This window comes from Muscardinus avellanarius (assembly GCF_963383645.1).
Source record: "Muscardinus avellanarius genome assembly, chromosome: X".
NCBI lineage: Eukaryota > Metazoa > Chordata > Mammalia > Rodentia > Gliridae > Muscardinus > Muscardinus avellanarius.
The window spans coordinates 82,401,658-82,415,450 of NC_137792.1; the positions used below are offsets into that span (position 1 = coordinate 82,401,658).

General features: G+C 36.8%; 1 protein-coding gene across 2 annotated transcripts in view; it reads right to left on the reverse strand.

Moving 5' to 3' along the window:
- The window catches only part of GRIA3 (glutamate ionotropic receptor AMPA type subunit 3), a gene marked incomplete at its 3' end in the record, with an annotated part of 379,180 nt that overhangs the window by 64,445 nt on the left and 300,942 nt on the right, over positions 1-13,793 (reverse strand). For both annotated transcript variants that reach the window (XM_080718396.1, XM_080718397.1), the window contains exon 12: positions 6,364-6,562. In XM_080718396.1, coding sequence (XP_080574522.1) covers positions 6,364-6,562 — 199 coding nt within the window. The remainder of the gene's footprint in view (positions 1-6,363; positions 6,563-13,793) is intronic.

Below are 13,793 nucleotides of genomic sequence, written 5' to 3' on the forward strand. Positions count from 1 at the left end.
TTCCACATTCCCACCTCTTATCATCATTTAAATTTCTAATCAAAGGCTTTTCCTGATACTCTATGATAGGCTCCAAGTTAAAACTTTCTAACTATAAGTAATTTTCCATCATAATATCCTAGAACACTAGTACTGGAAATTATCCTGTGCATGTATTTGATTGCATATTTATTGTCTCCTTCTAAAGAAACACACATTCCCTTAAAGGTAGGTATTCTCTGAAGTTTCCTGTACTGTATCCTTGGTGTCTGATAGCTTTGTTGTAATGAAAATTCACATCAAGATTTTGCTTGTGTGAATTGCCTTTTCTTTTCAAAGTAGACTACAACCAAGCATTTTAGTTAATTTTTCTTCTTCATCAAATCTCAGTAAGTTTAAATTTTACTTGATATTTGTACTGAAGTATTTATTTAGTCTTTTGCACAGTGATGAAAAATAATTATAAATAATTAACCTGTATCAGCTTGCCAGGTGAACTCAAGGAAAGTCTAATTGAACAGATGGACCTCATTTCTTTAACTGGAAGGATATCTTGTTATTTAACTTTGTCAGATAAAAGAAAGTGACATCCTGAGATGAGTTCTTCTAGTGAAGAGAGCTTCAGAGTTCTCAAAAAGGACTTGGGAATCTTGTGTGATGTTAATTACCCTGATGCTGTCTGAGAGAGTTAGCAGCCTCAAGGAGAACTGAGACTTAACCCCCTTAGGCTTTCTGGGCTGTGAAATGCTCTCATAAGCAAGTAGGTTACCTGAGAGGACAAACAGAGATGGGCTAATAATATCCATATGTTTGGTTACTTTGGGCAGATGGCATGTATGCCACCTTAAAAGCACTTGAAGTTTCTAGGTGGTCCTCAAAGGCAGCTCTAAATTATGCATGTTGAAGTTGTTGAGTCTGCAGTCTACAAAAAAATAAAGATGGAATGGCTAGGAGATGAATTCAGTGATACTATTGTATAATTAGAAGTGGGAGTGGAATCATAAAGATGTGGGCAAGATATAAATGAGCTTTTGCTCTTTTCCCAAAGCCAGAGAAAAATTCATATCCCTTCCATTGCAAACGCAGAGATTTTCATTTTTATTATTATATTTTTTGAGAAATACACCTCACATCTCTACATAGCCTTGTCTGAAGAGCCTTTATGTTTTAATGGCTCTGTTTCTGGGGCCTTTTCCTAATGTCTCTTGGAATTTGTAGAGCCCTTCATATATTAGAGATCTTTTTGTGATATTATTCTCTACCAATCTCCAAAAGGAAAGTGGAACAATGAATAGTTTTCATAAATGAGGAAACTGAGACAAAATATTTCTTACCCAAAGAACAAGAAAGTCATTAATGTGAAATTAGACACAATTTTTTTGTTTCTTTTTTCTTTCCAGTTTTATCGACATGCATGACATAACCCTTAGCATGTCAGAAAGTATAATAAGCCATGGAATAATAGGTATTTACTGTGCTTTTTACATACACTCTAGTTTTATGAATGCCTTTCCATGTTTTTGTCTTCTTATCTGAATCCCTTTAAAATTGCCAGAGTATGGGAAACTATATTTTAAAAGTTGATATGTTCCTTCTTTAATTGATCAAAAGGAGTGAAAGCAAAGATAACCCAAGAGATGATACAAATGCTTTAACATGTGCTGACTTAGAGGATTGATTTGTGCATAATACTTTGTTTTTGTGGATACACATACTAAAATAGTACTAGGGTGGAGAGAAAAGGGAACCCAATGAAGATTCAGGGCCTTGTTTTCCTTTTCTTTCTTGATCTGAGTGACATTCAGCAAGTCAAAATGTCCTCTTGTCTCAGTCACCTACAAATAGGTGCTCTGGTTGTGTGGATTGAATATGGTAACATGTGAATGTGTGTTGGAAACTTACAGGTCACTAGATTATGAGCTCCTATAAGGCAGATATATTTTTTCTATGGGGAATCATAAAAATTACTGTTATATGTTTTCTAGTGAATGGTCTGGCTGTCTCTTCAAATATTTGTTCACACATTCTATGTGCCTTCAAACTAGTAAAAATTGGTTGCAGTTGCCCTGTCTGTCAAAATCTCAAATTAATTAGAGTTTTTGGTGAAAAAAATATTTTTGGTACTGAAGATTGAAACCAGAAGCATTCTACTTTCAAGATACACCCCCAGGCTTATTTTATTTTTATTTTGAAAAAGGATCTCATTAAGTTGATGAGAGTCTCACTACTTGCTGAGGCTGTCTTCATACCTGTGGTCTTCTTGCCCAGCCTCCAAAGTACTGGGATTATAAGTGTGTGCCACTGTGCCAAGCTAGTAAGAAAGAATTTTAGCAAAAGGATCTTTACATTTTGATGTGTCTCCTATCATTAGTGAATGGGTAAAGGGCCAGAAAGGCCCATTACATACATAGTTTAGCTGTAATACAGTTTAAAGATTGATGGTTAATTTTTCTGATCACATTAAAATGTCAGTCATCATATTCTGCATAATTGCATTTGTGGAAATATTTTTTTCTGTTCCCCATATACTTCAAAAGTTCTATTATAGATAACTTAAATGTTGAAGAAATGCAGACTTCAAGTAAAAATGTGTGTGTGTGTGTGTGTGTGTGTGTGTGTGTGTGTGTGTGTGTGTGTGATTCTGTGTGTAAGCAGAATATAAACATTATTAACAGAGACTGCTTTCTATAACAGCTTGGAAGGGCCTCTCCTTTCACTGCCTTTATTTAAATAAATTAAATGAGGGAAACAACAAAGGGTGCTGTCTTGAGACAAAACCTTATTCATGAGTAATTCAACTATGCTTCACAGGGCTTATAATGTCTGCAACTCAAAAGACAGGACAGTCCTCTCACTGGTCTCCTGATGAAGGTCGATTTTTTTGTCCTGTGTAGGGCACTCAGGCAAATCACACTCTCTGCACTTCTCTCCTTTTATAATTAGTTTCTTAAAGGTATTTGGATTAGTATTAAACATTTCATTAAAAACATTTCTTTTAGATAGGCATGGTGACATATGCTTGTAATCACAGCATTTGGGAAGCTGAGATAGGAGAATGTCAGTTTGTGGCCAGCTTCAGCTACTTAGTGAGGCCCTTTGCAACTCAGTGAGATGCAAATAAATAAAAAAAGAGTAGAATACCCCTGGGTTCCATCCTCAGTACTGCAAAAACCCTAACAAAATAAAAACAACAACATTTTAGGGGTCTACAGGAAGCAATAACTTTGGCATGACTTTTTCTCTCAGTGCTACGTTTTAACATGAATCTGTATCAGTATAAATTTCCAAAACTTAGCAGAGAATGATCATTTTGGTGCGGTTTCCCAAATCATACTGACATTTCTTTGGGCAATTACAGTAAAGCTGTTGACTTGTTTTTTAGCACATGTGCCTCTATTTCTACTTGGGATATTTGGTTTTGGAGTTGCTGTCTAAGGAAATCAGTTTTCAAGCCAAGAGGATTGATGCTAATATTCCAGATGTCTCTTCCAGATGCATGCGTTTTTCTCAGTCCCTCTTTGCTTTTCCTTATAGAACAGGTTCCTCTGTGACAGTGACTTTGTGTGATTGTAAGATGACCTAGGGAAAGCTTAGAAAATTTGAGAAACAAAGGAATCATTTCCAAATACCATCATTTTAGTGGCAGCCTTACCCAGGATGAGTCAAAATCTCCTCAGGGTAATTAGAAGATTTTATTTTATATATATCTCTTAGTAGAAGAACTTGAGGGCTAGCTTTAGGCTAATTTAGGCTATTAATATTTGGCCTCTGTGGTTTTAGTATGCAGTGAGAATAAGAGGAAATGAACTCAATACATTTGTAAATGTTGCAGGGAATCTTGTTTCATCCTCTATAATTCAGAAGGCATGCCATCTGAACTTCCCAATTTTTTTGTGGTGGGGTTACTACTCTTAAAATTGCTTAATGCCTTGAGATCACTGAGAATTGAGAGGTAAGGTCAAGATTTTACCAGAGTTAAATATGATATGCTCTTGCAGGCTTCCTTCTCTGCCCCATTGGATTCAAGGAGGCATGGGGTGGAGGATGGAGTGAGGAAAAATGGAATACTGATGGGCTAGGCCCCTGTATTTTATGAATACAAAGCACATTTTTGTTAGGTTTATATAGCATTTTTAGTGCAAGCAGGCTAAAGAGCCAATTTTTGTATACTACTCAGTTTTAATCTCAGTTTACCAACTTTGTGTGTTGTCCTGAAGGATCACCCTAAAGAGTCCTTCATGCTATCCCTAGAAACCATGCGGGAAAAAATGAAAAAGTGGAATGCAGTGGAATTAAAAATAATTTTTACTGCCTTATGCTTAGAAATATTCAGCTCTTTGGCTGGGCATAGTGGTGTATGCTTGTAATTCCAGCATTCAGGAGGCGGAGACCAGAGGATCATGGTTCACAGACAGCTTTAGCTACTTAGCTAGGCCCTTCACAACTCAGTGAGACCCTATTTCAAAAAATAAAAATACTAAAAAATAGGACTAGTGATGTAGCTCTGAGGTACAATGTCCCTATGTTCCATCCCCAGTACTGAAAAAAGAGAAAAAAAAATCCAGCTCTTTCTCTAACCAGATTTTTAAAACAGCTCTATTTCCATACACATTATTCATTGGCTATAAAGGTCAATAGTAATTGGTAAACATTAGAAACCACTCACCAATTAGAATGTAGCAATAGCTTTTTTAAGAATTGAATGTTGATTGCCATCTGCTTAAGTAATATGATGCTCTTTAATGAAACTACCATTAGATAGATCAGTAGATAAATAAGAAAATAAGCTGGGCATGGTTCGAAGCCAGCCTTAGCAACTTGGTGAAGCTCTCAGCAACTTAGTGAGACATTGATTACCATTTATAATCTCTAATCATTGTTGAAGGAAAAATGATTTCCAGTAGAAAAAACATTATCAGAAGGCCCACATCTGGTGTCTTGATATCCTAAGTGGTCAGCTAATTTATACAACACCTGAATGCCTATTGGAATGATGAACATATGCTAGGTTGAAGACTGATACCAAACTATATTTTCATGGAGCTGATTATGTGCTGAATACTCAGCAGATGGAAATCCCTGGCTCCCAGCCCTGACATGTTTGAGTGATTTTAGGGAGGAAAGGGATTGTTACAAAATAAGCTTTTGGTACTTCCATAATAGAAAGAGTCAAGGCCAAATTAGTTTCAGAGGGCCTTCATGTAACTTTGATGCTTCCAATTCTGGATTCCTCTCACCAGTTGGTGTTATGATCTGCTCAGCAAACAGGTGGTAGTGGTGAGATATGGATATATTGAGCCACTGAGAATTCCTAAAAGGGTCCCATAACTGGTCCTTTCTTCTTAAGCAAGTGAAAACAGTTTTTAGTTAGTTGCTATAGTGTCAAGAAATATATTCCTCCTGGTTTTCAGTGAAGTAATTGGACAAATCTCATGATAATACATGTAGAAATATATTGTTTACTGATTTATTAAAATAAGATGGTTTAGAAACTATATCTGCTTACCTGGACCTTTCAGAAAAAAATCAGTAATTATACCTGCCACCCAATAACTTATTTGTTAGAGAAAGTGTCTAAAATTATTCTCCTTATTTATTACTTAAGTGGCTTTTGGATCATTGCTACAATCAGTTATAGTGGCTGCAGTAGCAGGCAGTGGAAGCATGTTGACTGGATCTATTCTCTAATTTAAACCAATGTATTTACTGGGGCAACTAAAAATATTTGAGTTCTTAAAAACTCCCATGGAGTTTACATATTTTTACTAACTTGAACAAGTTGCTGTTTCCACAATAAGATCTGGCCTATAATGGGGAGATGTAATAAGTCTACTAAAGAAATTACAACAATCATAACTTTCCCTGAAAACTGAATTATCACCATATTTATTTATATTTGAAACAACTGTAATACATTTAAATATAAAAAGCCAAGGTCTGAAATAGAATGTGTTTTCTTTGAGCCCATCACTTGTCAGAGTCTTAGTCAGAGCTGACTCCTGTGAACTGCAGAGAAGTAAAATTATTGGTTTGGTAAAAGCTAGAAGAAGAGATTATTTAGTTCTGTTCCCTCACATTTCAAGGGGAACAAAGCTGAAAGAAGTTAAATGACTTTCCAAAAACCAAACAATCACTCTGTGTCAGAGTCAGGATTGAAACCTAGAGTTTGAACTCAGTGCTCTTTGCATGTTACCTGTTATATCTCACATGACTCTTAATTCTAAATGACAATTAATTAGCTCACCATTTAAGCAGTAAAAAATTTAAGACACTTTCCTTTGACAAAACTACCACTCTTTACCAACCCTCCCTTAAAAGCACAGTGAATTTGCCATTGTTAGTAGATGATAAAATAAACCAGCAGGCCCACTATAAAGCACTTACTCTGAAAAATTCTTTTGTTGAACCAGAGTCCAGGGTTCCATATGCAATTTCAGTCTGCTTAGCTAAGTCTTCAGCACTCTCTATGGGAGAAACCATCCTCTCCACAGTCAGGAAAGCAGCAAGATTGGCAGTATAGGAAGAAATTATGATCAGGGTAAAGAACCACCAAACTCCTCCAACAATGCGTCCGGAAAGTGATCTGCAAAATAAAAAAAAACAAAACAAAACAAATACAAACCCCAAAAGGCCAAATTTCACTTTTAGAAGTTCTTATATTTATTTCTTGAAAGAGAAGTGGTTTTAGTATGGCTGATGAAGGAAAGAAGTGACTGATATGAGGGAATGGAATTAAAATATCAAACAAAAGTCACATATTAAAAACAACACCCCATGCTCTGATGACACATTATGATGGTGCATGCACAATGTTCTTATGGCCTACATAGGCTTTATTCTACTTTGGATCTTGAATGTCCCTAAAGAATAAACATGTTGAAGGCTTGGTTACCAACCTGTGGGTGATGGTGGCCGTTGTGATGTGGTAGACTCTTTTATTTTATTATATGTGATTTTGTTATCTTTTAATATTTTTATTGATGCATTATAGCTTCACATTATAATCTAGTTCACAGTGATAGTGACATACATGCATACAGTACTTGTTGGACTTTCCCCTGGCTTCCTTCCCTTTCTTATACAGGGTATTGATATTGGCATTTTTCACATATGTACAGAATTTCAATTGAAGTGGTTCTTTCAATGATTATCCCTCTCCTCCTGCCCTCCACCTTAACTTAGACCACCTCCCTCACTCCATTGGAGTTTCTCTTCCTTTAGTTGAAGTCCCTCTGGTATCATGATTAATCTATAGATTCTGCATATAAGAGAAAACATATGACCCTTCACTTTCTGTGACAGGCTAATCTCACTCAACATCATATTCTCCACGTCCATCCATTTTCCTGAAATCAATTTTCCATCATTTTGCTCTTTTTTATTGTTGAATAGAATTCTACTCTGTGCAAATCCCATACTTTTGTAATCTGTGGATGGATATCTAGGTTGGTTCCATAATTTGGCTATTGTGAATTGTGTTGCTCTAAACATGGATATGCATAGATCACTAAAATATTCTGATTTCAGTCCTTTTGGAAAGATACTCAGGAGTGGTATAGCTGGATTGTATGGTAGGTCCATGCCCAGTTTTCTGAGGAATCTCGACAGTGATCTCCATAGCCTCTGTACTAACTTGTAATCCAACGAATAGAGTAGAAGAGTGCCTATTTCCCCAGCATTTATTGTTTGACTTCTTGATGATTGCTATTTTAATTGGGTTTAGATAGAATCTCAGTGTAATTTTTATTTGCATCTCCCTCATTGCTAATGTTTTTGAACATTTTTCATGTATTTATTAGCCATTTGTTTCACTTCTTTTGTGAAGTGTCTATTCAGTTCAATTGCCCATTCCTTGATTTTTTTTTTTTTTGAGTGTTGAGTCTTTAAAAGGTGGGGCCTAGCTGGAGGAAGTTAGGTCATTGGAAATGAGTCCTAGAAGTGAACATTAGAAACCAAGTATCCTCCTCTTGCTCTTGCTCTCTTTCTTCCAAGCTACCATGAGATGAACAGGCCTCCTATTCCACATGATTCCAGTGCATGTATTCCCTTGTCACAGGCCCAAAGGAAAAAGGCCAAGTGACTTGGGACTAAAATTTTTGAAATAGTAAGCCCTAATAAACCTTTCTTCCTTCCACACACCTGAAGAAGACAGATATATCTCCCTTAAATCCAGTGGCTATGAGCTTGTTACACATTAGAAACACCTGGTATTTTTAAGTGAATTCATGTTCAAGTCCACCAGAGATCAGTTCAACCAGAAATTAGGAGGTGGGACCCAGATGTATGTATATTTTAAAGCTTATCAGGTGATTACAATGTGCATCCAAGGTAGAGAACCACTGATGTACGTTGATGTCATGGGAGTCAAAATCTTTCCACATGTGAAGAGACATAGGCAGGTACTAGTTAATGAGCACTATTTACTTTGAACTTATTACATTTAATGAAGACTGTCATTTTGTGGAGTTGGTCACCCATGACAAGAAGCTAGATGGTAATGTTAACTGCTACCTTCATATATATGACTAGGAAATCTGGGAGATCAAAACTCTTCCCATTTACAAACCAAGTCTTAATCAATAAGGGAAGGCCCTAAGTGAAGCAGGAAACTATGTGAATACTAAGTTTTGTAAAGCATTAAATGGCTTGTTTTCTCCCAACTACTTCCTCCAAAAAATTCCCAAAGAAACCATCCTTCTGGCTTGCCATACAAAGTTTGAATTTTGGAATCATCCTCTGTATTGTCTTCCAAGTTCTTTTTTTTAAAAGGAGTTTATTAAAAAGATAGAAATACAGAGGACAGTTATAGCCCTATGCCATTCAAGAGTGGCATGGGGGGTGTTTTGAATGAATTCACCCTTCTTAAAAGTTCTTGATCAAGACAAAGTGAAGATGGTGATTGAGGAAAGCAGCACATCTCAGTCCTGCAGACAATCTCTATTACCATGAAAACAGTGAAAAACAACTATGAAAACAAGAGAAAGATCCGGCATAAACCTGAACAGAGCACTGAAAATTGAAAGGTAGTGGAAACAAAGCTAGAAGGCAGAACATAGGACAAAAAAGTACCCTCCTCCAATAGTTGTGGACATGGGGGCAGTGGTGGTAACATCTTGCCTAACTGTACTGGGAGTGCTGGCACTGTGGCTTCCAAAGATCCCCAGCAAAAAATCCAATGCCTTAGCTGGGCATGGTGGCACATGCTTGTAATTCCCGCGCTTGGGAGGCTGAGACAGGAGGATTGCATGGGTTCGAAGACAGCCTCAGCTACTTAGTGAGGCTTTCAGCAACTTAGTGAGAGACCCTCTTTCCAAATAAAATATAAAAAAGTTCTGGGAGTATAGCCCGGAGGTAGAAAGCCTCTGGGTTCAACCCCCAGTACAACAACAACAACAAAAAATCCAATGCCTTTAAGGAAAGTAAGTGGCTGCAGCTCACTGAAATTGTAAACAGTCACAATTGTAATTGTGTGGTCACAAGCAGTCACCTCCTTGTTCCACACTCCATAGAGATACTACTGCTTGGACTCCAGATAGACCCTGTGCACTGGGTGCGGAACTCACTGCATCCTCCAGAGATCCAGAGTGGTACTCATCAATACCATAAGTGAACCAGCTCTCCCCACAGGAGACTGCCAGGTTCAGACACATGGACTTGCACAGCAAGCTATAGACTCACAGGGCCTTAGACTTTGTGGTTCATGTTGGTGACAGTGGGGATAGAGTTTGCTGTCAGACATAGCAGATGCACAGATTAAGAAATAAGCACCAGGGACAATCGAGAAAAGAGGCCTATAATCTGCAGGGTGCAGAGTCCTATTAGGGCCTCAGGAAATTGCCACAGACCACCCAATTTTCATGACTGGGGAGAAGTCAGACCAACCAAGCCATATCTGTGGAGAACATAGACTCCTATGTAAACACTGGATCTGGTCCCAGTGGTACCTGCGGCCTACAAAGGTGGGGAGAGATGCAGGCTCAGGATCTGTGGAAAGTGTGGAGACCCATGATTACACTAGATCTAGTCCCAGTGATACTGGGCACCTGCGTAGACTGAAAGAATCTTAGAGACAAGATCTTTTTGAGAGCTCAAAGACACAGGATTGCAGTGGGAGAGGCACCGGTGGCATTTGGCATCTGCACAGACAGAAAGAGACACCAGGACAGGGTTCCAATCACCAAAGGAGACCAAAAAGTGGGGCTACAAACTGACATCTTTACTATAGGTTACAGAGCAGTAAGAGTGCTCAAAACATGATGGAGAATCTAATATAGAATGCGATCCTAAAATGGCTGAAAGGTTTAACACAGACTCAAGAGGCCCAGTCTGCTCAGTATTCATAAATGTGTAGGGTTGTTTTATTTTGTTTTGTTTTTTTTGTGTGTATGTGTTTGCTCTCTTCCCTATCCCTTTTAGAAGCTTCCTCACTCTTTTATATCTACTCTCTTCTCTCTGTCTCTTTTTATTCTTTATCTTGAATTAAATCCACTTAATATAATTTTGCCTAAATAATCTATATTGGTTATTAGAATCATATATATTCACTATATCCAAACTCTACTACATATTACCTTACTACACTCAGAATCTCATTCTATTCGATCCTATCTGCTACCTTACTCTATTCTTGCATTTACTACTCCATCACCTTCTTAATCACTCAACCTTCACCATCAAATACAACACAACTTGCCTTTGTATATACCAGTTGACACCCACAGAGGAAGAGAAAGCTATCAAACGCAACGAAGATACAATCTTAAGAAAACTGAAATTATGAGAAGGAAGAACAGCAAAAAACAATGAACTCCTACCACCTCGCAATAACAGAACCCTCCAACATAAAATTGCAGAGATTGGCAGGACAAATAAGAATTTTAAAAGTAGAAATTACAGATGATTTCCAAAAAGAATTTAGGGAGAGCCAGACAGAAATAAGGAAATAATAAAGAATCTGACATCCTAAAGAAGAATAAGAAAAAAGCTCTGAAAGAAGTGAAGGATGCAATTATTTGAAAATAAAGCATAAATACAAACTATAAACAGTAGACTAGACCACAATGGAAAAGAGAATCTCACTGTTAGAAGAAGACCACTCCAAAAATAAACTTTTAGTACAAAATTAGGGGAAAAAAACAATTTGACAACCTGAATTGGACACTGACATGATGTGGGTCCATCTTAAAATAGCCAATCTAAGAATAATAGGCATAGAAGGGGAAATAGAATATGAAATGAAAGAGATCAACAACAATCTTTTCAAAGAAGCAATTTCATAAATTTTCAAACATAAAAAAATATATTGATATACAGGGAAAGGCAACATATAAAACTGATGTATGAATATAATGCACCAATAAAAAATTTTTAAAAAGAATAAAGAAAATGTTCACCATGCCATATAATAGTTAAACTGACTAACTTAGAGGCCAAGGAAAGTATCCTAAAGGGGGCAAAAGCAAAATACTGAGTGACATGCCAGGTGTGGTAGCGAGCATGCTTGTAATCCCCGCGCTTGGGAGATGGAGACAGGAGGATCGGGCAGTTTCTAAGCCAGTTGTGCTGGCTTAAGAGAGCCTATTTCAAAATAAAAAAAATATAAAAATAGGTCTGGGAGAGTAGCCCAGAGGTAGAAGGGTTTCCAGGAACTCCAGTACCACCAAAAAGAAAAAAACAAAAACAAAAACAAAAAAAAACCAAAAACCAAAACCAAGTGTCATTCAGAGGCAGATCAATTAAAATTACTCCAGACTTCCTAAACTGTCATGAGAGACAAGACGTTATGCAGTAACATATTTGAAATTCTTACAGGAAACAACTTGCAGACAAAATTTTCTACACAGAAAATATATCCACAAAATTTGATGGGAAAATAAAAACCACCAATAATAAAACAGAAACGGAAAGTATTTATGTCTTCCAAACCAACACTAGATAAAATACTCAAATAACTAAGCAAAGAACAAACACTATCTCAAACAGAAGTTAAAACTCAGAATGTTAGGAATTAAAAATTATCTCTCAGCAATCCCACTGAACATAAATGGCCTCAACTCCCCAGTAAAAAGACATAAGGTGGCAAAATGGATTAAAAATCAGAATCCATTTGTCTGCTGCTTGCAAGAAACACATGTTACAACTAAAGGTAGGCACAAACTAAAGGTAAAGAGCTTGAGCACAGTAATTTTCATGGCAACAGATCTCTAAGACAAGTAGGAGTAGCAACTCTGATATCAGACAAATTAGACTTCAAGTCTAAGCTTATCAGAAGAGATGAAACAGGACATTTTTTACTGGAAAAAATATAGCAAGAAGAAATAATGATAATCAAAATTTATGCCCTAAACATAGGTGCAGCCACTTTCATAAAACTTTTCATAAGTTTTTGTGACATTAATTTGTACATAGATCCCAATACCATAATACTGGGAGACTTCAACACTCCTCTCACACTGCTAGACAAAAGGTCAGTAAAGCTACCTCAGACCTAAAGAACACCATAAACCAAATGAACCTATTAGACACATACAGAATGTTCCACCCAACTACACCAGAGTTCACATTTTTCTCAGCTGCTCATGAAACCTTTTCCAAAATAGATCACATCCTGGGCCACAAATCAGGCACTAGGTAATTCAAAAAATGTGACATACTCCCCTGTGCTTTTTTCAGACTACAATGGAGTGAAACTAGAAATCAACTATAAAAAGACCCAGAGTAAAGCCAGTTGGTAGTGTTTTCTTGTAATCCCAACATTTGGGAGACTGAGACAGGAGGATCATGATTCTTAGCCTCAACTACTACTTAGTTATCCCCTTTGAAACTCAGTGAAACCCTTTTTCAAAATAAAGAATAAAATATAGGGCTGGATATATAACTTGAGGTAGAATGCCTCTGGGTTCCATCTTCAGTAGTGGAAAAAAGAAAAAAAATCCAGAGTAACCACATTAGCATGTGGAAACTGAATACCACACTGCTGAATAAGAAATGGGCCAGAGAAGAAATAAGGTGTGAAATTAAGACATTCCTAGAAACAAATGAAAATAGATATACAACATATCTATAAAAACCTCTGGAACACCATGAAGGCAGTATTAAGAGGAAAATTCATAGCACTGAGTGTCCACATAAAAGAACAGAAAATCACCAATAACCTACTGACACATCTCAAAACCCTTGTAAAACAAAAACAGTTTAACCTCAAAGCCAGTGGAAGATAGGAAATTAAAATCAGAGCAGAAATCAATGAAGAAGAGAATAAAAATGCAATATAGAAAATCAACAAAACCAAAAGCTGGTTTATAAAAAACAATAAGGTAGGTAAATCACTGGTCAACTTAAGCAAAAGAAAAATAATTAATCCAAATTACTAAAATAAGAGATGAAAAAGAAAAGGAGCTATTACTACCAATAACATGGAAATCAAGAGGATTATCAGGAAATAATTAAAAAAACATACTCGAACAATATGGAAAATCTGGAAGAAATTGACAAATTTTTAGATACATACAACCTTCCTAAATTGGGTCAAGAAGATTTAGAAATTTTAAACCAATAAAAGAGATTTAAGTAACAATAAAGAGCCTACCATCAAACAAACGCCCAGGACCAGATGGTTTCCCAATTGAATTTTATAAAACCTTTATAAAAGAGCTAATTCCAGAGCTGGGTGTGGTGGCGCATGCTTGTAACCCCAGCATTTGGGAGGCTGAGACTGGAGGACTGTGGTTCACAGAAAGCCTCAGTTACTTAGTGAGGCTCCCCCTGCAACTTAGTGAGACCCTGTCTCAAAATAAAGAATAAAAAATAGGGCA